A 26,190-nucleotide genomic window follows, 5' to 3' on the forward strand; every position below is an offset into this window, starting at 1 on the left:
GATAATAATTTTAGTTTATATTAAACATGTAAGGGCTCAAATGTGAACTATATTCTCAACAAATTTGAAAAGCAATCACTATTTAACACTAAACATATCCCTGGTCAACAGAGCAAGGCACTTTCTTTCATAGTTCAACATGATACAGAAGGAGGGGGAAAAAAAACTTGTTTTAGGGAAGCACAATTATTAACAATTACATTCTAAAATGTTTACAGATTCCTTTCAATTTAGTGAATTGTATTAGATCTTCAGAAAGATACCAAAATTTTAAGTCCAAGCCTTTTCTGTCCACAAAGGCCACTTTGGAACACACTGTCTCCAAGGATTTCCAGAACTTTTTCAAATATTTTGAGCACTTAGCATACCTCATAATTGGTACCATCATACTCTCCATGAATTTTTATTTCTTATATGCATATACTAAATGATTATGCCAAAAGCCTGACATTATTTGCTCCAGTATCAGGACAAATTAACAAACCTCTCTTTTTAAAAGTGGGTCACAGAACTGTTAAGTTTTCTTTTGCCTCAATAAAGTATATTTTCAAGTCCCAAAAAGGGGAGATAAGGCAGAATCCATCACCAAATTTTTTAACTTACAACATTGAAAGGATGAATGCATCTCAAGTGAGATGATTAATATGAAAAACTGAGACAAACCATCCTGAGTATTTACCATGAAGAAACAGAAATAGCAAATAAGTAAAAGAAAAAACTATGATTTTATAAAACATATGTGTTTAACTCTTTAAAGGGAAATGAACATTTTTAGAGGTAAGTAACTATTTTGAAATACATACAAAACAGACTTATAACAAGGGGGTGGTAGCTTATCATTAAGGTTTGCCAAGGTTTTATATCATTTAAGGCAAGTTAATGTAATTATATTAAATGGGCTATTGTTGAAATTATTAGAGAAAAAACGTTAGAAGCAAAAAAAAAAAAAAAAAATTAAACTAGTGATTGATCCCAAACACATAGAAAACCTGCATGCCATGTAGAATTGTGGATTTTACATGTAAAAGACCACTAAGCAAATGGCATACAAACTCCAAAATATTTCAATGTTTAAATTTCTCCCATATCTTTATTTTGTATGATTGCTTTTCCTGACCACTTTAAAAGAAAGTAGTTGCTTAAGTAGTAAAAACTACAAAAGATTTTCTTTAAATAAAATTATTAATAAATTCTTGGGAGGGGAAACTGCATGTAGTTGATAAGACTACTTTCCTATTTTTATCTGTTGTCCTATAACAAAGTTACAAATGCATATGACTAAACTATAGACAACTGCAGCATTTAAGCTTCTAAGGGCCTGATGGATTCATGGTGATTCTTTATTTCCCACATTTCACGTGGCAGGAAATATTCCCAGTTGTTACTCATCTGTCTTGAAGCACTGTCCTCACTACAAAGTAACATCAACTCTCCTTGTCCCTGTACTCGCCTGAGCATTAACAACTATTTTATTCCCTAAAAGCGAACGCACGTGAACTTCATCCCTACAACAGACACTCTGAGGCAAGGCAAAAGAGTTAAATCACTAAAAAGCTCTCTAGGAAAATCTAGAAACAGTTAGCTGGCTGTGACATAAACCTGCCAACACCTCAGCACACAGTGGCAAAATGCCCAAAAAATGCCACCCTCTGGGTAAAAACCACTTTCTTGTTTTAACTCGAGATGAAGCTACCAGTTGCAGATGAGAGGCGACGGGGGCATTATTTGGCAACCTGGAATTCACTTCCTGTAATCCTACACCGCGACAGCGCCTAATCAACCTGAACCCTGACACCCAGGCCATTATCACCGGGCCGCGGGCTGCGCGCCTCCCTGCTTCGGGCTGTTACCTCCCACGGCCTTGGCCACGGCGCCGTTGGGCCTCCCGCGGGCTCCCATGGGGCTGCCGTTCTGCTCCAGCCGGGCCACCTTCACCGGGGGAGGCCCCTTGACGTCCGGGCTGCCGCTCCGCCGGTCGGGGCTGTCCCGCAGACACGGGCTCTCGCTCCGCCGCTCCATGCTGCTCCGACTCGGAGACAAAGTTCCCACCGGCAGGTCGCAATAAAACGCACAGGGACCTAGGGAGGGGGTGGGGGGAGGAAAGGGGGAGGGAGAAAAAAGAGGGAAAACCGCTCACACACGTGATAGACGTTCAGGCCAGTGGCAGAGCGCTGCACCACAGCCACACAAACTTCCTCCCACGCTGCCCGAGGGGCCCGAGCCGGGAAGCCGGTCCCAACCTCACACTGGGAGGCCCCCGGGAAGCCCAGCGCCTCGGTTCGGCGCCTCTGCCCAGTCGCAGCTCCCCAGAAGTCAGCCCTCGGGGTTGCGGCCGGGGTTGGCACCCAGGGGAGCCTACAAGTGGTCCATTCATTGGGACGGGGTTGGCATAAACCGTTCCTGGGTGCGACAGCCTAGCCCGTCCCGGGGTCAGGATTGTGGAATAAGTGAACTTCATAAAAAAGACGTTCCACCCACATGGGAAGGGAGTGGGGGCTGTGCGCAAGTCCATAACCGAATTAACCACCCGGTAAATGCGCTGTGAATAGCCAGGCAGGAGCCAAAGGCCGGGCGAAAGAACCCCTTGAATACCCGCTTTTTACCTATACAGAGCAAGTCCTGAGGTAAGCACACACCTGCATAAAATCAACCCTAATTCCACATTAATAAGCATCCGAAAACACTTGGAGGTATTTATCAGAATAACCTCCATCACAAAGGCGGGCGCTACAATCGTTATTATTTTGGAGCGTTCTTATCTTCATCTGATCCCGAGTGCTTTTTTAAAGCTCTTCAGTATAAAACACAAAAGCAAAAAGCATTTGAATTCTTAGTGCAAGAGCAGCCTTCATCCGCCCCAATTTTAACATCGCTCCAGAAAGTTTTCCTCTGGGTCACTAGGTTGGCAGTGCGCTCCCCACGGAAGCCGCAGGTCTCGACACCCCTGGATTGGGGGTGGGGGGGCAGGGAAGGAGGGGAAACACCTGATGAAACGGCGCTCGCGTTGTCACTGACACCCGCAAGAAGCAGGACCCCGGCACCGTACTGCGTGCGCGCTGGGAATCCTGGTGGGCGCTCTCGCTGCGCGAGCAGCGTCGGCGCCACGGGTCAAGGAGACAAGGTGGAGGTGGCAGGGGGAGGTGAAAGGAAGGATGCGAGATGAAGACACAGAGCAGGAGGGCTGCGGACGAGGGTTCCGCCTGCATTCTCCGACTTCGCGGTCCGAGACGCCGAGAGCGGCGGGGAGGGAACTTCGTTGGCCCTGGGCTTCCCCGAACTCCCGAGCGCAGCGCGGGAGCCCTCGCCCTGCGTACTTACTGCTCACGGTCTGTCTGAAACTTGGCTGGCTGGGGCTCTGTCCATGGAGCAAAAGTAGAGAATCCAGGGTGGAAAGTTTCTGGTGCTTGGCTTTGCGGTGTTCTCCTAGTCTTCTTCCTCTTTACTCCTTTCCCTTCCCTCTTCCCCAGGTCCTAACGTTTAAGGTCCTGGGTCAGGGTGTCTTCTTCTGGTGCGGAGATGGTTGTTATGATGATGATGGGGGGAGGGAGGAGGGGGAGGAGGAGGAGAGGGAAAGGACTCCTCCAAAGGGACACCCGAGCGAGCGGGGGAGGGGACGGCGGAGGAGGGGGTAAGAGAAGGAGGCTGAAAGAGCCTTTTCACACCTTCGGGAAGGAGACCGGTTCTGGAGAGAAAGGGCTGAGAACCCGGAGGCAGCGGCGCCGGGCCGCGGCTGCCCGTTCGCAGGGCAGCTAGCTCGCGAGGAGGCGCGGCCAGAGCGGTGGGACCGGTGACATCAAGAGCCTAGAAGACGCAGGGACCCGGGACCGCGCGCGGGAGGAAACGCGGCGGCCGCCCAAGCTGTCACCTCCAGCCTCTCCCCTCTCGGCCGCTTCTGCCAGCAGCCAGAGCCGGACTCACTGACAAGCCGCAGAGAGAGACACACTGAGAGGGAGATGATTATTAGTTGCGTTGAGTCATCAGGCAAAGTGAGTCCTTTTGGGTTGTCCTCGGTTTCCGATTTCTCCCCCTCCCCCTTTCGGTCCCCAGATCTAGCGCCTTCAAAATAATAATTTGGGGTGGGGGTAGGGGAAGTCTCTGGATTATTTCGGGATGGGGGTGGGGGGGATGAATCTAAACCCAAGCCAGACTGGTCCACCGCGAGAAAAGAGGGGAGTGGGGGGCGGGGAGGAGGGCTGGGGAGGTTGCGGGGGGAGGGGGGCCCCGCCTGGCAGGAAATTAAACATCAATCAATCAATCGCTGTGAGCACGGCGACCCAACGGCGGCGGGGCTGCGGAGGAGGCAGAGGGACAGGCGAGGGGCGGGTGGGAGGCAGGGAGGAGGGAGGAGGAGGAAGAGGAGAGTCGGCGGTCGGAGCGGGGTGACGAGGACCTCGTGCACGAGGCGGCGAAGGACCGATGGCAGAGGACCGAGTGCGGCGCGAGGTGGTGGCCGCGGCCAGCGGGTGGGTGCGTCTGGGCGCAGGCGGGCACCGGGGCCCAGGGTCTGGTCCTCCTCCTTGTGGCGGGTCCAGGGCGCGGTCGCCTCGCCCAGCCCCTAGGCGCACTCTTCCCGGCGCGGAGGCGGCGGCGACAAGGCAGTCGCTGGGTGCCGCGTCTGCCGGCGGAGACGCAGACCGACGCGCAAGAGGCGACCGCGGCTGCCTCGGCTCCCAGCTCTGTTAACTGCGCGGAGTACTTTCGACTTTGGAGATAGGAGGGCGATCGCCTCCCCCACCCACCGCCTCCGCCCACCACCCACCGCCTCCGCCCCTCCGAGCAACTTTTCTCGGTGCCTGCGAGCTCCCCCTCCGCGCCGAGCCGAACGTCCCGGCCCGCCGCGCTTCGTGCCGCCGCGCGCGCAGGGAAGGCCGCTTCTCCTTCAAAGCTGGCACGGCCGCGAGTCCGGAACAATAGCCCGGGTGTCCCGAATGGCAGGAGCACGGCCACTGCCCGCCGGGCTGTGGGTGGCACAGGAATGGGGGTTGCGTGGTGGGTGCAGAGCGGGGTGCATCCCTGGATGGCATCCCTGGAGCGCTCGCCGCTCCGGAGACATCGCGAGCGGCGCAAACCGGGCCGCCTGGAGCCCGTGACGCGGTGGCGGCGAGGGCGGTGGGGCTGCCTGTCCTCGGGCTACAGGACTGGGGCTCCTGGGGACCCCAAGCTGCTCGAGCCCAGGGCTGCTGGCGCCTGCAGAGCTGTGCCGTGAGGACCCGGCCTCCCCGCCCTGGGGGAGGCCGCACAGGAGCGTCCCCAGCAGGTCCCGCGAAGGCGTAACAGAGCCACAAACTTTTGCCGACTCCCGCGGCCGCGGAGCCCGACTCCGGCCGCGGTGCTCATTTAAGGTGGCGCGGGCACTAGCCGAGCAGGCTGGCCTCTGGCCGCGCTTTTGTCCCTGCGATTCTGCTTAGGCGCAGTGCCTCCTTAAGGAAAAGCACGTGGGCAAGGGCCGCTGCCCCCGCGAGATGCCAGGGGCGTCGGCGGACATTAGCCGCTAGGACCTTAGGCGAGAAAATGTGGACGCATCCCCGCCGGCCCTGAGGCCAGAGAATCCCCTCAACTGGTTGCGCCTCCTGTCCCTCCCGCACATGTTGACTCTCCCTCTTAATCCCCAAGACCCCGAGGGCTCTCCCACAGCTCCCGCAGCAAGAGCCACCGATCCCCCTTAAGAAGCGTTGACTGTACGGCGGCGCCAGAGGGCCAAACTAAGTTCGGTTTCGGGAAACGCTCTCGGGAGCAGTTCTGTAAATCCCGGCTGGGTGCACAGACTGCGGAAAGCTGAGTCCGCCGATTGTGCCCGGGACAAGACCGCCTTCCACTAGCCGCATCTCCCTGGTAGGCGGCATGCGCACGGGCTTAGAGGCTTGAGAGCCTCTGGAAGAGAAAGGGTCCCAGGAAGGAAACCTGCCCCCGGCCTAAGTGTCGGCGCCCAGATCACCACGAACCCGGCACCCAGACGCCGCCCACCAAGTTCCAAAGAAGTCCGAGGCGACCCGGGAGTCGGTCGGATCCCGGCCGAGAAAAGAAACAAGCAGGATAGCAAATCTTAGGGGAGCCACCCTGGGAGTTTTAGGCAGCGTTTGCCTTTCCCTGGTTTTCTTCACCAAGTCCCATCCTCCCCCTGCATCCCACCCCCAGTCAAACGGGTGGGAGAAAATGCACAGTTCGAAGTCGGTGAGAGCAAAGTGGGTCTAGTAAATCAACCCGTGGTGGTAGCTAAAAGGTTTGGGGCTGCAAAGAAACAAGCTGTAAGTTTGAGCAACAAACTTTTTCTTCAATCTGTTATATGTCGAAATGGGAAGGGGGTGTCGCAAAAGCCAACTACCACTGTCAAACTTAGCCCGTTTACAACATGGGGAAAGGCGTATTTCTTATTAATATCTCAACAACGGTAACAATGCTGTATCCTTCCTTACCTTGATGTTGAACTGCGAATCCTCCTCCGGATCAATGTCCAGGAACTTAGATATTAGGACTTCAGTACTTCTGGAAAAAAATGCAAATGGTTTAGCCAGGATCTTTCCTGTCTGATTCGTCACTATTATTATATCTGATGATGCGAATGGTTGGAGCGATTCAATCCTAAGTCATTAATGAGCTATTTTATAAACACCACTGTCTGAAGATCTTCATTTACATTTTGCTAAGGATCACTTCGCTAACCTCACAGGCTTGTGTCAACAACATGATTTGCAGGACTTCAGTTACACTCTTATAAACAACACGGCTGTATTGTTAATCGGTTAATATTTTATAAAGTGTAAATATTTTATTATGTTTTGAAGGGAACTATTGATTCTAAATTATTAAACCCCTGAGAATGACTATTTAAATGAAATATACATTTAAGTACAATTAAATGTACATTGTGGCTAGTTTGTTTTCAGATTCTGCACCCTTTTAAATTCATTGCTTTTCTCATTATTGGAGTTTCCTCTTGTCCATTTCTGATACTGAAAAAAATCTATCATGTTAGGAAAAAAACCTAAATTATTTAAAGTTGCATTAAACTTAGAGGAAAATGTCAAATACGATTAATTATGACCAGAAATGTATTTTGAATGTTTGTAGAGTTGTATTTCATATCACATTTTACAAATTTCTTTCGATTTAAAGGAGAGTTCTAGGAAGTTTTGTGATGTATGTCCGGTGTGGGTTTTTTTCCTCTCGAGTTTTGTCTCTAATAAAGGCCTTTTCTGTTTCAAATTACATACGCTTTTTACTGCACAATTTTTGTATTGACTTTATTTCAACTGAAGCGATTATTTCCAGCAGATTTAATTTCGACAATAAGATATATTTTAAATAATATTTTTACCTTCGCTAGAATTTTCTACTGTTTAAAACAGTAAATAAATAAATTTGATGATGATTCAAGAATATTTGTTTGGTTTCGTTTTGTATCCCTCAAAAGATTTATTTCCAAACATTTTTAAAACAAAATAACAAGAAAAGAGTTATTTTATTTACGTTTGATTTTTTAAAATACTTTTATCTAAAACCGATATTGTGCATTAGGAGATAGTTTGCTTCCGTGCTCAAAACATGGAGTTCACATCTGGGGGACATTTTTATCCCTCAGTTTCCTTCTAACTGACTTTTTTGTGGGGAATCTGCTCGTACTTTTCACCTTTTCTTCACCCCCCCCCCCAAGTTTTTCTTGTGTCATTTAGTAAAAGGCCGCCTGTCTTTCACAAACACGGATTTGTTATTTAAAAAATCAATAGATCTTTATATGCTGGTGTTAAAGGTGTATGGTTTTTCTTATTTCCAACTTCTCTCCTTTTCTCTCTGTCAGGCCTTCTTTTATGGCCTGCAGTCTAATGACGTTTCTTGATTTCTCTTTGTCGACACCAAGTTTTTGTTGTGCGTGCTTTCCACCCTGGTCAACCTTCCCTCCTAGAGGCCCGCTCCGGACAGCGTAGGCCTGGTCGCCCGGGTGGAGGGTGCAGGGTGCCAGGCGCGGGACTTCGGCTCTCGCCTGGGCCATCGCGAGCCCTGAGGGCCCGGCATCCATCCCCAAGCTCCAAGGCTTTCAAGTTCGGTCACCCAAGCAGAGAGATCCTGCCTCTTAAAGAACCCTGGAAAGTTGTGCCGCGTTTTCCCTCAACCCTGGAACACGCAGGGAAAATTACAGGAATCGCCCGCGTCAAAAGCTTTCGACGGCTTCTAGGAACCCAAGCGGGCCTGCCTCTTCCTCCGGAGCTTGCCCTGCTGGGGGCGGGAGGAGGGCGGGAGGGAATCATTTCTTTCAAATGAAGCCCACGCCAGCTTTGAAGCCAATTTCCGCCGCGGACTGTCCGTGGGGAGTTGGCGACCAACACTTTCTCGGACGGCATAACCGCGAGGGGCTTAGATTGGAAATCGGATGAGCCAAGAAGACAAGAGCCAGGGGCCAGAATACCCCAGTAGGGGATGCGCCTTTGGAGGACGGTTCGCCCAGGGTGGGCTTGAGCCCTTTCCCAGAGTGCTCCGGGTGTCTGGGGACTGACCCGAGCGCAGGGCGGGGGACACTTACTTCGTTATCCGCACGCCTTCCTCGCTGGCATCAGAGCCGGACAAATCCCAACCCGCGCCAGGCAAAGATAGATGACTCCTGGCTCCCCCGGCGGCTCAGGGGGCCTGGGCGGGGGAGGAGAGGGGAGGAAGCCGTCGACCGCCGGAGGTAGAGACGGTGGAGGTCCTCCTCCCGGCCCCAAACGAACGAGCCCCTGCGGCCCGAGCAGGGAGATACGCCTCACGGGGACGACTGATGGGGAAGGATGGTGGGCAACAAGTCCGCGCTGGGCGGTGAGCCTAGCACCCCAGAGGCCCGAGGGTCTGGGGCTAGTGGGGCCGACCGTGCAGGGGCTGGGTGGGCGGGAAGGGAGGTGCCAAGGTCGGCCCAGGAGCTGCCTCGGGCGAGGACGGGGAGCTTTCTGCACTGGGCTCCCCGGGGTAGGAGATGGGCCTCGGGTGTGGGCGCTGCCTGCCCTGGGGGAAGAAAGCGAGGAGATAGGTTTCAGAGCTGGGGGAGTCGTTGGTGGGAGATCTGGTGTCCCTTAGGCGGCCGCGGGCCGGAGGACCGGGGAGGACGGAGGGTCCTGCGGCCTGGAGCACCAACATAGACACACCGGGCAACGCCCCCCCGGGCGCCCTTCATTGTTTTGCAGAGCCCGGAGTGTAATAGGTGGGTCCCCTTCTGCAACCGCGCTGCGAGCGAATGACTGCCCTGCTAATCTAGTTTACTTGTAGAAATCGACTGTAAACTGGGGCAACAAGGCAAGGGTGGGGGAAGAAAAGGAAGCGCCCAAGGAGCCGCTGCTGCGTCCCGCCCCCACCTCGGAGCTGTTGGGGTTGGGGCCCGGGGTGGCGCTCCCGAACCGCTGCGTTTTCCTTAGGGAAACACCTAGTGAGGCAGAGGATCTCAGGCCCAAGGTGGCTGCTAAGAGCCCCGATGCCTCGGCTTCGCGTCAAGGTCCCGTCACCCTCGAGCCCGGGTCACTGCCGGGGTCCCGGCCTCGAGCCCTGGCGTCCTCTCCCGACAGCGCCACCGCGTGGGCTGAGGCCGAAACCTTCGGCGCCGGCTCTGCCGGTAGCGTCCCGGAGCCAACCCTTCCGCGTCGCCTACAGTCCGCGGGTTAAGGATGTGGCGGGGGATGGGCAGGTCCCTGGCCCAGGGTACCACCCGGCCACTCAACACAAAAACGCCCTGGCGCGTGCAAAATAGGAACAGTTTGCCCCAACCCCTTGAAATCAAAAGCACACCTGGAAAGCCCAAGCCATAGCACCCTATCCGCACCCCAAATTTCAGGCAGGCCGGCCAGCGTCCAGAAATCAGCTCCCACCCCTCGTAGGGGCGGGCAAGCTCAGGTAGCTGGGTGCAAGGGGGCCCAAACCGCAGTTGCCTCCCAAACGCTTTGCGGCTATGGGCCCACGCGGGTCTTGAACCAAGCGGAGAGGGCGAAAGAGCCCGCTGCCAGACCCAAGGTCCCAGAAACCTACGAGGGACCCGGGGGGGGGGGGCAGTGTATCCGCCAGCCCAAACTCGTACGGAGTGGGGGCCAACTTAGAGGGCTTCTCGTGCTGGCGCTTCGCCTGTTTTCTCGGTATCACGAATCCCCTCGGACACCCTTTCAGTCAGTCAAGACCTTGGCCTCCGGGAAAGGCCCAGGTGGCTGTGACGGCGGCGACTCGGGCTCAGTGCTCCCCCACCCCGTGGTGCCTTCCCTCCCGCCCTACAGCCAAGCCCAGAAGAACAAGGCATCACCTCGCGCAGTCCCGGCGCCACATCTGGACTTGGGAACACCGAGTCGGGCTTAGAGGACTTCAGTGGGCAGGTTGGGGTTTATTTTCAATAAATTCAGCCGTTCATACACACCCCCCACCACCAATCGCACGCGCGCGCACACACACACACACACACACACACGCCACACACACACACACACACACACACAGAGGGACTTGTCAACTATTGAGACAGCTATCCAGAAAGGTGTAAATTCACCTGGTGCCCACCCAATTGCAAAGCTCCCAGATCCACACAAAACACTAGCGAACCCTGGAGGTCTGAGCTGCCCCGCGCCCGACTCACGGCGCCAACACCAGCGCTCCGGCAGGGTCGCAGGGGCCGGTGCCCAGCGAGCCGGGGTCTGGGGAGCCACGCAGCGGGCCGGCTGAGCTCCGGCGCCCCGCGGCCGCGTGGTCTACTCGCCTACTCCCTTATTATTGGCTGGGACCTGTTTCTTTCCAAAGTCTGGTGCCCAGTGTCCTACCCTAGGCCACGCGGAGCTCTCTCCCGGCGTGCCGGGCCCTGCGCCCCTGCCCAGTGGCTCACCTCGGCTCGCTGCGCCCGCCTTCGCCCCAGGTGCCCAGGACCGAGCGAGGGGCTGTGGGTCGGCGTGGGGACGCTGGCTGCTCACCTCCAGGAGCAGACAGAAGGTGCCTGCGGCGTCGCGCGTCCAGCCCTGGGGCTGATTTAAATAACTAATAAGCTCAGAGAAATTTTACGAGGGGAACTTTTCCTTTTAGTATCAATAAAGCCTAGTAATTTGGTTTGTTGGTTACCTATGCCCGAGTTCGACTTTCTCAGTCTCTCTCTCTCTTTTCTCTCTCTCTCTCTTTCTCTTTTTCTCTCTCTCTCTCTTTTAGAGGCAACGTTTTCAAAAACCGGCAATTGCGTGTGCGTTTGGGATGTGCAAGTGTGAGTGTGAATGTGTGAAAGTTATTTGTTTCAGAAGTCCTTCGTCTCGAGAGCAATCATCATTGTAGCTTTGAGTGAAGAGTTTTCAAAGGTGAACTGTTGTTATTTCTGTCAACAGAAAACTGTTGACAACCATTCAAGTCTCACAATACAAGTATAATATAAGGGAGGGTGGAGTTTCTAAAGATTGTCCCGTGGGATATGACAGAAAGACATCTGCAGTGTTTCCCTAATAGTTTGCATTTTAATTAACTTTCATTACATTCTGACTTCAACTCAATATCCGTTGTTTTCAGTAAAGACTTCTATATAACAAAACATTGAAATTTTTGTTTTGGTTTTCCAATCTTCTTGAAAAATAGTTCTTAATTGTAAGAAATTTTTCCACCTGGGAACCATGCTGTAATTGGAAAAAATAAAAGACCTTTCATGAACAATAACTGCAAATAACCCATTTGTTAGTGTCTACGGAGTTGCTGGCACCTATACAACATCTCTGAAATATAAGACAATCTAAGAATGTTCCTCTCCAACCATAGTGATATATACTTTTTTCGTTTTTGTTGTGTGGAAGTTAAAAACACGTTTAAAGGTACTTTTTAGAAAAGTGTAGTGCTAAAATTTACCTGAACTTAAATTCCTTATCAATGTTAGCCTAACGAAATGAAGAGTATTTCTGAATCAGATTATTGTTAGAGTCACACGCTAAATAGTAAAGGAAAATACATGGGAATTAAAGTTTGCAAACTAAGACCAGGGAAAAGCCGGCTCCAGAAGTTACCAGGAACCCACCCAAACCTGTGCACTCTTATCTCCTGTATTTACATATTATAGACAACTTTTCTTTTCCACTTTTAGCTAGAATATTAATGAGCTTCCCTTAGTTCACTTGGTTTTATGCTGTAAGACCCAAAGTCCGCTGAGGGTTGCCCCTGCCAGGTAACTTCCGGAAACCCAGAGTTACTTGGAGACGGACCCGGCCCATTGCACATTCCAAGTGAAGGACATCTCGCCCATTCTTCCCGGAGCCACCACCCATCTAACCTCTTCTGGACACCCAAGAGCTGGGGCACTGGAGCACCTGACCCTTCTCAAGATCATCCCCCAGCTCTTGCCCGCACTTGGCGGCAGCAGGATCTGAGCTGTGGGTATACACACTCCCCATTTTCTGCTTTCCCAGAGGATCACAGACAACTTTTCTTCCCATCTGCTCCCTGCTGGACTCCTATGATCACTCGTCATCCCCAGTTGTTGCCATCTCTGAACTCTTGGTGACCAGCCCTTGTCTCCCAAGCTGGCCAAGTTGAGATAGGACTTGTCCTCCCAGCGCTGTCTCTCAGTACCAGGAAGTTGAGATCAGTGGCAAGGAAAGATGGAAGGATTGGCAAGGAAAGTGCAGGGCCAAGTAGAGTAGCTCAGAGCCTCAGCAATGGGCACCTGACCTCCCCTAAACAACCTGTGGTCTCTCCGACTCCCTGATTTTCCACTATTGGTCCCACCCGGGCTACCAGCCTCCACTGAGCTGCTCTGGGAACTTAGGGTGTCTCCCATTATCTCCCTGCTATGGCATATTTTGGTTTCAGTTTAGCTATTTTCTGAAGATGTGGAAACTCCACTTTTATTCTTTTTCTGTGTCTCAGTACTCTTTTCCTTTTTTAAGAATGTTTCCCAAGTTTTGCCAGACCCTGTGCCATCTCCCCAAGCTCTATTTACAAGAACAAAAAGTGATTTGTCTGTTTATAACAGGTTTAATTAACACAGTTATGCGCCGTGAACTCTTTGGGCCTCAATCAATGCACTTGGATTTGGAAAGTCAGATAGAATCACATCTTACACGTGCCGCCCCGGCTGGCCGCCCAGGCTGAGGACAGAGCTGTTGTTTTCTACATCAGCCTCACTGAACCTGGGCAAGTCCCCTGCAGAACTGGCGTCCCTGCTCCTCCCAAGAGACCTCAAGTCAGGTCTCCCGGCCAGACTCAGGCCTTCCTGATTCGGGCGTGAAGGGCGGGACGCCCAGAGCGCTCCTGTTGGCTGGGTGGCTAAGGAGCCCGGTGTATAACTTCTGAGGATTCGCCTTTCAGGCTGCTGGAGCTCTCCCCAGCCTGAGGCCTTAGCTCGGCGCTCTCCCTTATCCAGACAGTCCAGTTTCCGCGCGAAAAAGGGGGAGGCAAGTCTCTCTTTTCCAAGGAGCTTTTATCCAACAGCCTCCCCTCCCCCCAACTCTCAGCCTTAGGTGCCGGGCTTCAGCCGAAGCGTTTTTCAAGTTTGTCATCATTGGAAACCTCGGACAAGTGGAGTGTAAAATTTTAAGGGTTTCTAGGTAGGCTCTGACTTCAGGCATTCAATGAAAGGGGAAGGGGGCTGAGGGCGGGGGAGAGAGACGCGCATAGAGGGCTCCCTGTAGTCTGCTGTACTTCCCTCCCTCTGCAGCCCAGTTGCACCCACTAGCACACACTAGTCTTCCCTTCCTCCGGCTTCGGAAGAATTCCCACCACATTCTTTAGCTCTCAGAAAGGAGAGGGCAGTCAGGTCAAGGTCTTTCAGCATCCCTACCCCAGTATAACCTTACCAGCCCCCTCACCACCACCACATTGGCCTAGGACACAGGACCCCGGGGCCAGGGCCTCAGTGACTGCGGCTTATGCCACCTAATACAGAATGGAGTGTCCCCGCCTCCCACTGATCCTCTGGGTCTCAGCATCCAGGCCCTGAAACCCCTGCTATTCTGGCTTGGGAAGCCAGACTTGCCACCAACATCATGATATCACATATAATTGATCCACTCAGTTTTCAGTAGATGTGGAATCCAACAAGAGTAACACCACCCTCCACACCCCACCCTCTCTTCTTTCTTTCTTTCTTTCTTTCTTTTTCTTTCTTTCTTTCTTTCTTTCTTTCTTTCTTTCTTTCTTTCTTTCTTTCCCTCTTTCTTTCTTTCTCTCTCCTTTCTTTCTTTCTTTCTTTCTTTCTTTCTTTCTTTCTTTCTTTCTTTCTTTCTTTCTTTCTTTCTTTTCTCTCTCTCTCTTTTTTAAGAATCCAAGGCACTTGAAACATTCTGAGTGTGCCTGCAGTAGGGTCTCGGAGGAGTTGCTGAAAGCTGTTGAGATCAGCCACCTTTGCTGTCACTAAGACCTTGGCAGGGTCAGCTCTGGTGGGCTGTGTGCACCCAGGCTCTGGTGGCACCAGGATGGCTTCCTGCAACCCGGTAGGAGGACTGGGGTGGGTGGGTCCAGTATTTCGTTTCTTTCTCTTCCTTTTTTTTTTTTTTTTTTAAATGTCCCTCTTTATTTCTGTTGAAGACTATCCTCAGTATATGAAGGGTGCAGTTGTTTGTCCTAAAGTGGCCTGTAAGTCGCTCCTACTCTGCCACAGGACACTAACTCCGGGAGCGCCTCCTGGCAGGGCCTTCGCTTTGGGCCTAGGCGTCCAATTGAGGCCCAGCAATCTCACCTGTGGGGCATCTTGCAGTGAGGTATTTGTGCATCTGGGGCGGGGAGTGAGGGGGAGAGACCTAGGCTGGTGCAGTATCCACTCTCGCACCTCCTCCCTGAGTGGAGCTCCAGACTAAGTGAGTGAATCCATGAATCAGCTCCACAGCGGAGGGGTAGAAGAAGCAGCCGTCTTCGTTAAATGGGCTGTTGGCAGTTGCCGCTGACTGCCCTACCCCCTCGCAGGCCCGCCTCTGGGCAGGCCTGAGGTGGCCCTGGAGCCCCGCCAGCAGCCCCCGCCCCTCAGGCCGAGCTCTGGCCCTGGCAATCTCTGCACTTTGTCATCACGCCCGAGTATTTGACATTCGCAATTATCTGCAAATACCCTGATCGGTTTGTATATGAAACACTTTTTTTCCTGCCTTAAGGTTGGAATCTGGTAAGTTTCAGACAAGTGGTTGCTGGGGGAGACGACCCAGGGGACCGTGCGGAACCGGGCCAGTGAACCCGATTCCGCGAGGCGGGCGTCGCGAAGGGACTGGTCTGCGTGCCTCACCGGGTTCCCCAGCCCGGCTCGGAGGAAAGGCCGCGCGGAGGCGAGAAAGGGCCCACATCTCGAGTCTCCAGTCTCTCCTTGAAAAGAGCACCCCCTAATCCCGGAGGAAGGGTGGGTGAAGGAGGAGGGGAGATCCCACTACGGGCAAGGCCGGAAGGTTAATCATCTTGATAACCCGAAAGGGTGCTGCCCCGCCTGGCCGTCGTCACCGAGCGTGTCAGTCACCCGCTCTCGATTTCGCCGCAGAATTACCTGCTCAAAGAGCCATCCCAAGAAGCCCTCAGCTCCGAGGTCTTCCCGCCCGTAGTCTGCGGGAAGTAAACGGCATCCTCCCGCCAAAGAAGTGGATGCCCCTTCGACTCTCCTCCGCCCCCCGGCGGTTCCTAAATTTAGGAGAGCCAGCCCTGGCATCACTCACTACTCCTGCACCTCAGCTCTGGGATACCCGCCCAGTACAGACAGACCATCAACCAAAAAAGAAAAGAAGAAAAGAAGAAAAGAAACGTGATGGTGGGGGCGGGGGGGGGGTGGTGGGGGCGGGGGGAGGTTGGGCAGGGAGGGTAAAGTAGCGAGATCACTTGTTTGACCCTTCTGTTTTCTCAGGAACCTGATCCTGGCCCCCAGCAGAGCCTAAGGGCCCGAGGCCAGGGACCTAGAGGCCGGACCAAGTTCGCGCGAGGTGTTCACAGCCTAGGCGCCCCGGGCTTGGCTTCGTACTCGCCAACAAGCCGAGTTCCCTTACCACGAGTACATCAGCAACTTCAGAAATAAACATTAGCGAAACCCCTTCCCACATTACCTTGTTGCAGTGCTGCAGACACTGGGCTTAGTCGATGTTCACACCTATTACACTTTCCCGGAAAGTGGGAGGAGCAGGGGGTAGAGAAAGGTATGTGTATTTGCGGGGAGGGGAGATGTGTACAACACCTTCCACAAAAATGGGGAGGTAGCTTAGAAAGTTTTTCTTTGTAACAGCCCAACTTCTGAGAAGGCGGAGATAAGAAGAAAGCAGGCAGGAAACGAATCCCTTCCTCCTCTCCCCTTTACCCGCTTCCTTCACTCTCTAGACCGGGCTGGTCACCCGGCTAGGAATCAAGAGTGTGTGGCTGGGAAGACACCAGTCTCTGTGATCGGGTTCAGCCCAGTTGGGCAAGAAAGTGTGGGCAGCTGGAGAAGGTCGTCACAGTCTCCCGTGGAATCTTGATGCCTGAGAGCCCCATACTGGAAAGGGCTGAGACGACTCTTCCACACACAGGTCGCAGCCCCTGCCGGAGGATCCCCAGGGAGACGCTGGGGACGCTCTGAGCGTCGGCCTTCCTTTACCTCCGACTCCCTGGAGCTTGGTCTGGGGATGCCAACTTGGGGCACGGAGGTCCCGAGCTGCTCCGAAGCTGGAGGGTTTCTGCTTGGGTCAGAGGGACCACGACCTCAGCAGAGCCAGGAGAGGGTGGGGTGACACCCACTGCGTATGGCACTTGATTCAAAACTGACCTCGGCCTGCGGAACAGGCGAGGGCAAGAAGCCTGGTGGCGGGTCAAACCTTCACCCCATTATTTTCTATCATTTTTTATGCCCATATCTTTGTTAAGTGTATGGCTGCTATACACCAACGGCTTATTCTACAGGAAGTGCCCCCGAGGAGGACTGGGTTAAGCTTTGCAAATTTGGCTTCCCACGTAACGCGCTCCATTATTCTGCTCCCGACTTACCCACCTCATCAGTGGGTACCCGGACAGCACCCTCTTGGCAGAACTGATGACTGTTTGGGCCCAGCGAAGTGCGCATTGCGCTAACACGCGCACGGAATTGCATCCTTGCCGGAGCCTCCGCACCGTGCGCCCTTCAAAGAGCTGGCGACCCCGCTCACGTGTAAGCAACCTTCCACTTTGAAACTAATTCGCACCCGCGTCTTTCACCCCAAAGGACTTTGCTGCGGACGCTGCTCTGACCCAAGACGCGGGAGAGAGGTCCCAAAGGCCAGAGCCAGGGGCTGGGGGAATCCTCTGCTCACCTTAGTCCTTGATTTCGAAGGCCCCAATTAGCTATCTGTTGTGTCAGAATCGGCGAGTGCAAAGTGGCTGCGCCCCGCTGACGCTCTCTCTCCCGGGTCCGGGTATCCCAGGGCATCCGGAGCTGGGGTGGGTTGTGCGAACTACCCAAAGCACGCGCAGATACCGGGCAGGGAAGAAGGGCTCCGTGTTCCAAGTATGGTCGTTTACCTCTCCTGAGATCAGCCCTGATCCACTGGTAACCTAAGTGCCTCTGAACTCGGGGAGCTCTTGGTGGGGCGCCTCCCTGCCCCCACCCCTACCCCTGGCTCCTTCCCAGGCCCAGCATCTTTCCCACCATTCTCACCCCTACCACCCCCACGGCCCCGCCCGTTTAGAGGAGTGCGGTGGGCACTCGGTTTACAGAACCGGCGTTTCAGATGTTTATTCGCAACTAATTGCTTGTGCTGGAAAATGCTTGTTACCCGCGCGGAGCGCTTCCGCTCTGCGCGGTCAGGCCAGGCGGGCGGCAGCTTGCTGATGCCTCCCGCAGAGCCTCCGTGGAGCGGGCGGCTGGGAAGCGGTTGTGCCACCCGGGACCAAGCCATCGGCGCTGCTCCGGACTCCCGGTAGGGGGAGCCGCCGCGGGCGCCAGGCCGACTTGTGTTCTGGCCTCGGGTGGGCCCTGCTGCCAGCGGCCGGGACTCCCAGCAGAGCTCGGGAGGACTCCTCACCTGCCCTCCAGATAAGGCGCCATGAGCAGAGAAGGGAACACAAGGCCAAGCTCCCTCCTAATTCCCTGTTGTTGCAGAGCAAAGAAGATGGGGGAGAACTAATTATATTCTCCAGGTCTAAATATTGTTGAAAAATTTGTAGGTGAGATCACCTCCTTTGCCCATATCCATATATAATATATCCATTACATGTGTTTGCCCATATATATGTATATGCCGTATATAAATATGTACATGTGTGTATGTATGTGTATAGCAGTAGTTTAGAACTAGTCTCAGTTCCACAAATTTTAAGCCCTTTTAATATTTTAGGTGACATAATCCCTTCTCACTGTATTTTCCAAGTCACTTATTTCCAAGAGTTTTAGGTGATCCCAGCACAAAATAGGAGCTCAGATGACACTTGCCGGTTTTGCTGCAGTAATGTCATCAAAAGAGTCTCTCTTATTCTGACTCCATAGACTTAAGTAAGGGTTTAAAGGCTTCCATTTTAAGGTATGACTAATGTTTAGAGAACAAGACGAAGCCAAGGTCAAAGAGAAAGCAGTTAGACTGTGAATCTGCAGACCAGTCCGCTGCACCCAGTGTGGCAGTACACCTGTGCTGAACGGCCAGAGACTTCCTGGTCAATACTCCCACAGATAAAAGACTGAAGTCTCTCCTTATACACAAATCCATCTTTTGCTGGGAACCCACAGCTCATAACAACTCTCCTAATGCCAAGTCATCAAGGCCTCTTGAAAGAGAATCATAAAAACAAAGAATTTCAAACTTGGAAGGAAACCTAAAGTTTACTGGTGAGGAGCTTGAACTAAGTAGAGGCAAAGAATCATACTCCAGGTGAGAAAGGCCCCATGCACTGAGCTGAGACTGGAACTCTCCTCTTCTTACTCTCAGTCCAGTAAGTTTGACTACAGAGCACTCATTATCATTGTGATTATGTTCCCACATATTTTGGCGTTCTTAGGCATACTCCTTTAACACTATTGTAATAATAGCAAAATCTGGAAGATCTTTAAAAGAGTGTAACAGTTGCTTCCAAGGGAGGCTGAATCTTAGAAATGACGTTACATATAACATTGACATATCTAGGGGAAAGACTGGAAAAATATAGTTTCATTGCTTTTTTGTGTGTTTTTGTTTTTGTTTGAGATGGAGTGTCACTCTGTCAACCAGGCTGGAGTGCAGTGGTGCTATCTTGGCTCACTGCAACCTCTGCCTCCTGGGTTCAAGCGATTCTCCTGCCTCAGCCTCCCAAGTAGCTGGGACTGCAGATGCCTGCCACCACGCCCAGCTACTTTTTGTATTTTTAGTAGAGATGGAGTTTCACCATATTGGCCAGGCTGGTCTCAAACTCCTGCCTCAGGTGATCCACCCATCTTGGCCTCCCAAAGTGCTGGGATTAGAGGCATGAGCCACCAGACCTGGCCAGTTTTATTGTTTTATCCCTGTTGAATAATGTTGGATATATGAGACTGGGCACAGTGGCTTACGCCTATAATCCCTGCACTTTGGGAGGCCAAGGCAGGTGGATCACTTGAGGCCAGGAGTTCAAGACAAGCTGGCCAACATGGTGAAACCCCATCTCTGTCTCTGCCAAAAATACAAAAATTAACCAGGCGTGGTGTGGGGCACCTGCAATCCCAGCTACTCAGGAGGTTGTGGCAGAAGAATCGCTTGAAGAGGGAGGTTGCAATTAGATTGTGCCACTGCACTCCAGTCTAGGGGATAGAGTGAGATCCTGTCTCCAAGCAAAACAAAGAATATTGGCTATATGCAAATATGTGGATAAATGAACGAATATACAAACAAAATAATGAAAAAGGTGGGATTGTTGGTATTATAAAAGCATTCTTCCAAGTTGTGTATTTTTTCTCCAAAAACCAGACCTAACTTAGTCTTTAATTTAAGTGTTTGTTTATAGATTTTTAAGTGTTACATTTTGGTGTCATTTTTAAGAACCAACGGGCAGGAATTTCTAAAATAAGATTTGAAAAAAATCTAATAAAAAATTGATTTGGCAAAAGTAGGGAAATTTTTTTGAATGAAATATTAAAGGATAAGCCCAAAATATACCACCCACTGACTTTATCATACATCCTGGGATATAAATGATATTTTATCCTCCTTTCTATAATTATCCCCTTTTTGTTTTTTGATAGGATGCACACAAGAATTACTATTTACAAGGTCAGTTCACTATTCCTTTTCATATTCTTGTTCACAAAGGCAGAGATACATTATCAAATGAAAGTGTCTCAGTCTTTTTCCGTAACTAATGTCCAATCTTTAGCAAATGGTGCTGTGATGTCATTGAAATGGGTATTGGACAAAGTACCAATTGATTTATTGATTTCCCTTCTTCAAAGTCATTTGGGAATTGAGGAGAAGAATGAAAGGCATAGGCTGGCTGAGATGTGCAATATTTATTCTATCACACACAGACACACAAAAATTACATTTGGCTGATAAAATTGACAATTCAGTAGCATTGCTTACAGCAATTCATAACGAGATGATATTGAGGCCACTCAGCTGATCAACCTGCCTTTTCTTCTCCTTATCATTTTATTTACTCCTCCACTTTCAGCCTTTTAGAAGTCAAAAAGCACCAGGTTTTCAGTTAACCTATGAGGGGAGCATGAGGAAAAGAGGAGCGTCACAGGAAAGGAAATGGTGTATGTATCGTTGCTTTCAAACACAAGACCCCATAAACTCTGCTCTGGGGTCCTATAAGCACAATAGTATCTCTAAGACTGACACTTGCTGGGAATCTCACAAGGGGTCTTCTGTGGTCCATGGACTGGTGTGGCTTCCCACCTTGGGTGGAGCGGGGGCCTCTGAGAGTGTCCTGTGGGTTAAACTTGTGATGGTTCACAGCAGACCCATGACAATACGGAAAGTAAGGCTGCTGTGATTGTCTTAGGTTTTTTAGGAGAGAGTTTCAAAGCAGGGCTTCTTTCAGCCTCAATCACTGAACCAGTTTTTGAGAAGAAAGACTTTTAATCCAAGTCCTGTTATAAATGCCAACTAAACCACCCAGAGAAACTCCACATTCTGCCTTGGAATTACCATACACAACAGTATCTACAGTGAAGCTGAAAATATATGAATAAAAACAAACCTCGGACTTCCTCTCCCTTGTATGGGTGAGCTGCCTTGAGTACCAGGGAAGATTTACCATAATGCATTTGAAACACAATTGCATGCTAGCTACTTTGTTTTTCCTGCTCCTTTTCCCCACTTCAAGAAGAATGGAATATTTTTGTCTTCCAAGCTTTCTATTCATTTATCTCAATCCTCTAGGTTTAGCACCATCATTTAGAAAATCCCTGCTCAGCCGGGTGCGGTGGTTCATGCCTGTAACTCTAGCATTTTGGGAAGCTGAGGCGGGTGGATCACCTAAGGTCAGGAGTTCGAGAACAGTCTGGTCAACCTAGTGAAACCCCGTCTCTACTAAAAATACAAAAAACTAGCCAGGCGTGGTGGCGGGTGACTGTAATCCCAGCTACTTGGGAGAATCTCTTGAACCCAGGAGGCAGAGGTTGCAGTGAGCCAAGATCACACCATTGTACTCCAGCCTGGGCACCAAGAGTGAAACTCCGTCTCAATTCAGAAAAAGAAAAAAAGAAAAACCCTGCTCACCAACGACGCTTGACTTTTCTATGCCTGTGTGTGCTGGAGTAGGGGAAGGGTATGGTGAAGAGAGGTTCTCCCCTCCTCAGAGCATATGATTCATTTTGCCCACTCTTGAGCCTGGATTGCAGGCTCTCACTATCCCAGGAGAAACTAGATGGAGAATGCCCTGGAAGAAGGATCTGGAACACTGCCTACCTACCCCCCATACATCCCTCCCCAGCCCCTCTCCACTGCCCAATCCTCCCTTCCCAGGCTGGTGTTGAAAATGTTGGATAGGGAAGTGTGATGGAGAAAGAAGAATTACGATCACCTTTAAGAAGGTTATGTGGAGCTGATGAAAGAAATGACTCTCTTTTTAAAAGACTGCTTTTATTTAGGCCGGGTGCAGTGGCTCATACATATAATCCCAGCACTTTGGGAGGCCAAGGTAGGAGGATCACTTGAGGCCAGAAGTTTCAGACCAGCCTGGTGAGACCCCATCTCCACTAAAAATACAAAATTAGCCGGGTGTAGTAGCATATGCCTGTAATCCCAGCTACTTGGGAGGCTGAGGCACGAGAATCACTTTACCCAGGAGGCAGAAGTTGCAGTGAGCCAAGATCATGCCACTGCACTCCAGCCTGGGTGACAGAGCGAGACTCTGTCTCAAAAAACAAAAAACAAACAACAAAAAAAAGAAATTATTTACACAATAGTATCCATCTTCTGCAATGATTATTAAAGATTATTAAAATTTCTGTAAATATTGAAGGAAACAAATTATGCTTTAGGATTTTAAACCTACAGAGTAAGTTAATTCTGTCTTTGCCATTTACTAGCTGTGTAAACTTGCAGAGATCAGCTTGAGACTCTCTGAGCCTCATTTTTTAAATCTGTCAAATGGGTATTATACAAATAGGTGTCTCAGAAAACTGTGAGGATTAAATGAAATGTTACCTGTAAGTTGTTTAGAACAGTTCCCGGAACATAGTAAAAACTCAGAAAGTGTTCAGTAAAATGTTCAGTATATTACCGTGATGTGGGAATTGCTGATCCAGTTGACTCAATTTACACTGCAAATTACTGAATTTGAACAAGGAGGTGAAGATTGAGTCACATTGTTCTCTTTGATCCATTTTCTTTTAGACAAAATCACTCAAACAACCCTGTTACTTCACTAGCAACGAACTGTCTCTGGATTTTATTAAGCATCTCACTAGTACCTTTTCTTCAGCTGTATGGCACCCTATCTTCCTGTACACCAGAGGCTCCTCAGCTGGGTAAGGTGAGCCAACATTACCAGGACTACAGGCTGAGAGGCCATTTCTTGTGCTTGGGCAAGTAGAACTTTTCATCATACAGTCCCAGAGATGTGAAATTATCAAGGTCAGAGAAGAGAAAAAGAGACTCAGAGAAACTGTGTTCTCTAGTCTTTCATTCAGGAACAAATGGTGTCGTACCAAATGGGTGAAAAGATCCCAGGCTTACTCTGAGAAACATCTCTGTCTTCAGAATTAAACTTGCACAGTGCCTACTAGTGTTTTGTTTGGTGTTGACAAAGTAGTAAGACATTGTCATTTCTGTTTCTCTACAATGATGTGATTTTATGAAAGAAACTGGTTTCACCTTGTCAAATTGGGCAATATTCTCCATCCAGTTTATAAATTCCTATGCTGTTCTTACTGTGGTCAGCTTTTTCTCTGCGCTGTGTTCTTTTTGCTACACTGAGAGCACAAGTAGCCCCAGGAGGCGGCAGTGACAAAGCTGAGATGTCCAGGAATGACAACACCAACTCATTCTGCCCACTTACCTGCAAGACCACATGAAAATCCAGGCGGTTCTGCATGAAGACTCAAAAGAGCTGCCCCTCCAACTTTTCACAAAAGCAAAACAGATTGTAGGAAGTAACAGCTAAAGGCCCACTGCCTCCGTCCTCTGTGTCTCTTTTCAGATGATTTCTCAAAGTCCACACACTAAGTGAAGTCTTCCGTCGGCAGGCCTACCACTGCCTTTGACTTGAGAGGTAAATTATTAAAATGCAAAGAGTTGTCAGGCCCAAAAAGAGAAGGTCAGAAGAAAAGCACTCAAGATGCTGCTCTGTCTGGTTTTCTCTTTGATTCAATGTTGTGTTCTTTGTGAACTCTGCCTCCACATTGACATTGGTTTGAAACATTCCGACAATAAAATTTCAGTGACCTTGCAGACTGTGTTCCCTCCCACAAACCAAACAAAAATTGATTGCCTTTTAGCAATCAATACTCTTTGGCAGCTTAAGGGGAGATGCTATGCTGGGAACCCTTGTCCCACTTCAGCCAACTGGGCTGTTATAAACCAAAGCAGAACCAAGGAGCCTGAGGTAGCAACTTTCTTGCTCTTTCCCTCCCCTCCTACAAAACAGCCATTCATTTTTATCACTTTCGTGAATATTTTCAGTCCTAGGAAAGGGAGACAGGACAGAAAAAGGGGATGGCTCAGGATAATAGCCACCCAACTGAATTGACTGAAAGGTTCAGGCTTCTGCTGATATTAGAGACCTCACAGATCCCATTTAATTCAACAGCTATACTGAGAAGCTACTGGTTTATTCATTTATTACTCAGCTGTCTTTTATCTTTTTTTTTTTTTTTGAGACAGAGTCTCGCTTTGTCACCCAGGCTGGAGTGCAGTGGTGCTATCTTGGCTCACTGCAACCTCTGCCTCCCGGGTTCAAGCGATTCTCCTGCTTCAGCCTCCCAAGTAGCTGGGATTACAGGCACCCACCACCATGCCCGGCTAAGTTTTGTATTTTTAGTAGAGACGGGGTTTCACCATGTTGGCCATGCTGGTCTCGAACTCCTGACCTCAAGTGATCTGCCCGCCTCAGCCTCCCAAAGTGTTGGGATAACAGACGAACCACCGCACCCAGCTTGTCTTTTATCTTAAGTAATGAAAACAACTACAAAAGTGATAGCTATGAATTTTTCTAGGCACTTTACATGTGTTATCTCACTTAATCCTCACAACAATACTATGAGTTAGGTACTATTATTATCTACATTTTCCTTCTAAAAGTGAGTTTAGAGAGGTTAGATAATTAGCACAAGGTCACACTGCTAATCAGGAATGAGGCTTAACTAAGATCAGAGCTACTCATACTTTCTTTCTATCTGGTTCTGTCATTAGCATAACAGTGAGAAGTCAAAGATGGGTTTTTAAGTTCATGGCCTTTTCTAAAGGCACCATTTAGCAATCATTTTGAAATACCTTTGCCAGCCAGGAGCTGCCCTAGGCACATTAAAAAAATACAACATTGCACCCTCTGAGAGTGTACAATCTATGATCGACTATTATTTGGATCACATCCTGCTAGATCACACAGATAATGGACAAAATACATGATTAAACTAAACAGAGGTTTTATAGCCATATGTACAATGACAAAAGTTCATATTCTTTAGTGACGATTGCAGAGAATTCGCATATTTAAAAGTGCAGGCCATAGAGGAGGTGGGTTTTCTAGCCCACTGATGAAATTTGGGAGGCTGGGCACCATGGCTCAAGCCAGCAATCCCAGCACTTTTGGAGACCAAGGTGGGTGGGTCACCTGAAGTCAGGAGTTCAACACCAGCCTGACCAATATGATGAAACCCCGTCTCTACTAAAAATACAGATTAGCTGGGTGTGGTGGCATGTGCCTGTCATCCCAGCTACTTGGGAGACTGAGACAGGAGAATCACTTGAACCCAGGAGGCGGAGGTTGTGGTGAGCCAAGATTGCGCCATTGTACTCCAGCCTGGGAAACAAGAGCAAAACTCTGTCTCAAAAAAAAAAAAAAAAAAAAAAAAAAAAGAAAGAAAGAAAGAAATATGAAGCCTGTTCCATGGAGAAAAGGGTACCTCTAACGCTGATGAAAATAGACAAATGAACAGAGCTGTCCACAATAATAAGGGAAGAAACTTGGTGTAGACAATGAGGTTCACAGTTTGCTAAGGACAAAAGATGGAGCAGTGATGAGAATAGTCAACAAGAGTCACAGGGAGGGTGGTTGATTGGCAAGTCAGGGCAAAGTTCATGTTTCCCAAGGTTACACAATCAGCTTGTTACTGACACCCCAAGTCCCCCCATTAGTTTTCTATTCCTCTGTATTTATGATCACCATCCCTATAAAGTCTTTCTACAAATATTTGTGAGAAGGATGACACAGTGGTCTGACACATATTAAGTCATATAGCAAAGATGTAAATAAAGTTCTCAAAATATAATTATCAATGGAATATCTATTACATGTTTAGAACTATGCCAGATGGTGTGAGGAAAGCAGGGAATTTGCAAGATCTCACCCTTGTCCTCAAATAACTTGGAATTTATTTAGGATACAAGAATCACACCCGTAAAATAGTTGGCAACAACTAAAATGACATAATCAATTTTCCAAGGGATGTGGTACAGACATAAATAAAATGTCACAGACATGACAGATAAGCTTAAGAATTCATATGCTCCAGACTGGGCACGGTGGCTCACACCTGTAATCCCAGCAATTTGGGAGGCCCATGCAGGCAGATCACTTTGAGGTCGTGAGTTCAACACCAGCCTGGCCAACATGGTGAAGCCCCATCTCTACTAAAAATATAAAAATTATCCAGGTATTGTGGCAGGCACCTGTAATCCCAGCCACTCAGGAGGCTGAGACAGAAGAATCTTT

General features: G+C 50.0%; 1 protein-coding gene and 1 long non-coding RNA gene across 5 annotated transcripts in view; one reads left to right on the top strand and one right to left on the bottom strand.

Annotated features, from left to right (window-relative positions):
• SATB2 (SATB homeobox 2) overlaps positions 1-12,125 on the bottom strand; it is a 196,777-nt gene extending 184,652 nt beyond the window's left edge. Inside the window, exons 1-2 of one of the 3 annotated variants that reach the window (XM_077956635.1) lie at positions 6,414-12,125; positions 1,851-2,078 (exon numbers count right to left, since the gene is read on the bottom strand). In XM_077956635.1, the coding sequence (XP_077812761.1) occupies positions 1,851-2,019 (169 nt within the window). In that variant the 5' untranslated portion in view covers positions 2,020-2,078; positions 6,414-12,125. Of the gene's footprint in view, positions 1-1,850; positions 2,079-3,318 lie in introns of all 3 variants that reach the window. The other 2 variants (XM_015131888.3, XM_077956636.1) reach the window with 2 other exon arrangements.
• Positions 12,126-14,487: 2,362 nt separating this feature from the next.
• LOC144333321 (uncharacterized) lies at positions 14,488-19,914 on the top strand. Of its 2 annotated transcripts, XR_013401899.1 has the most exons (3): positions 14,488-15,676; positions 15,770-16,055; positions 16,142-19,914. It is a non-coding gene; the product is annotated as an uncharacterized LOC144333321 (long non-coding RNA). The 2 variants fall into 2 exon arrangements; XR_013401898.1 differs by having other exon boundaries at positions 15,770-19,914.
• The last annotated feature ends 6,276 nt before the right edge of the window (positions 19,915-26,190 follow it).

The sequence above is a fragment of the Macaca mulatta genome, chromosome 12 (assembly GCF_049350105.2).
Source record: "Macaca mulatta isolate MMU2019108-1 chromosome 12, T2T-MMU8v2.0, whole genome shotgun sequence".
NCBI classification, from domain to species: Eukaryota; Metazoa; Chordata; class Mammalia; order Primates; family Cercopithecidae; genus Macaca; species Macaca mulatta.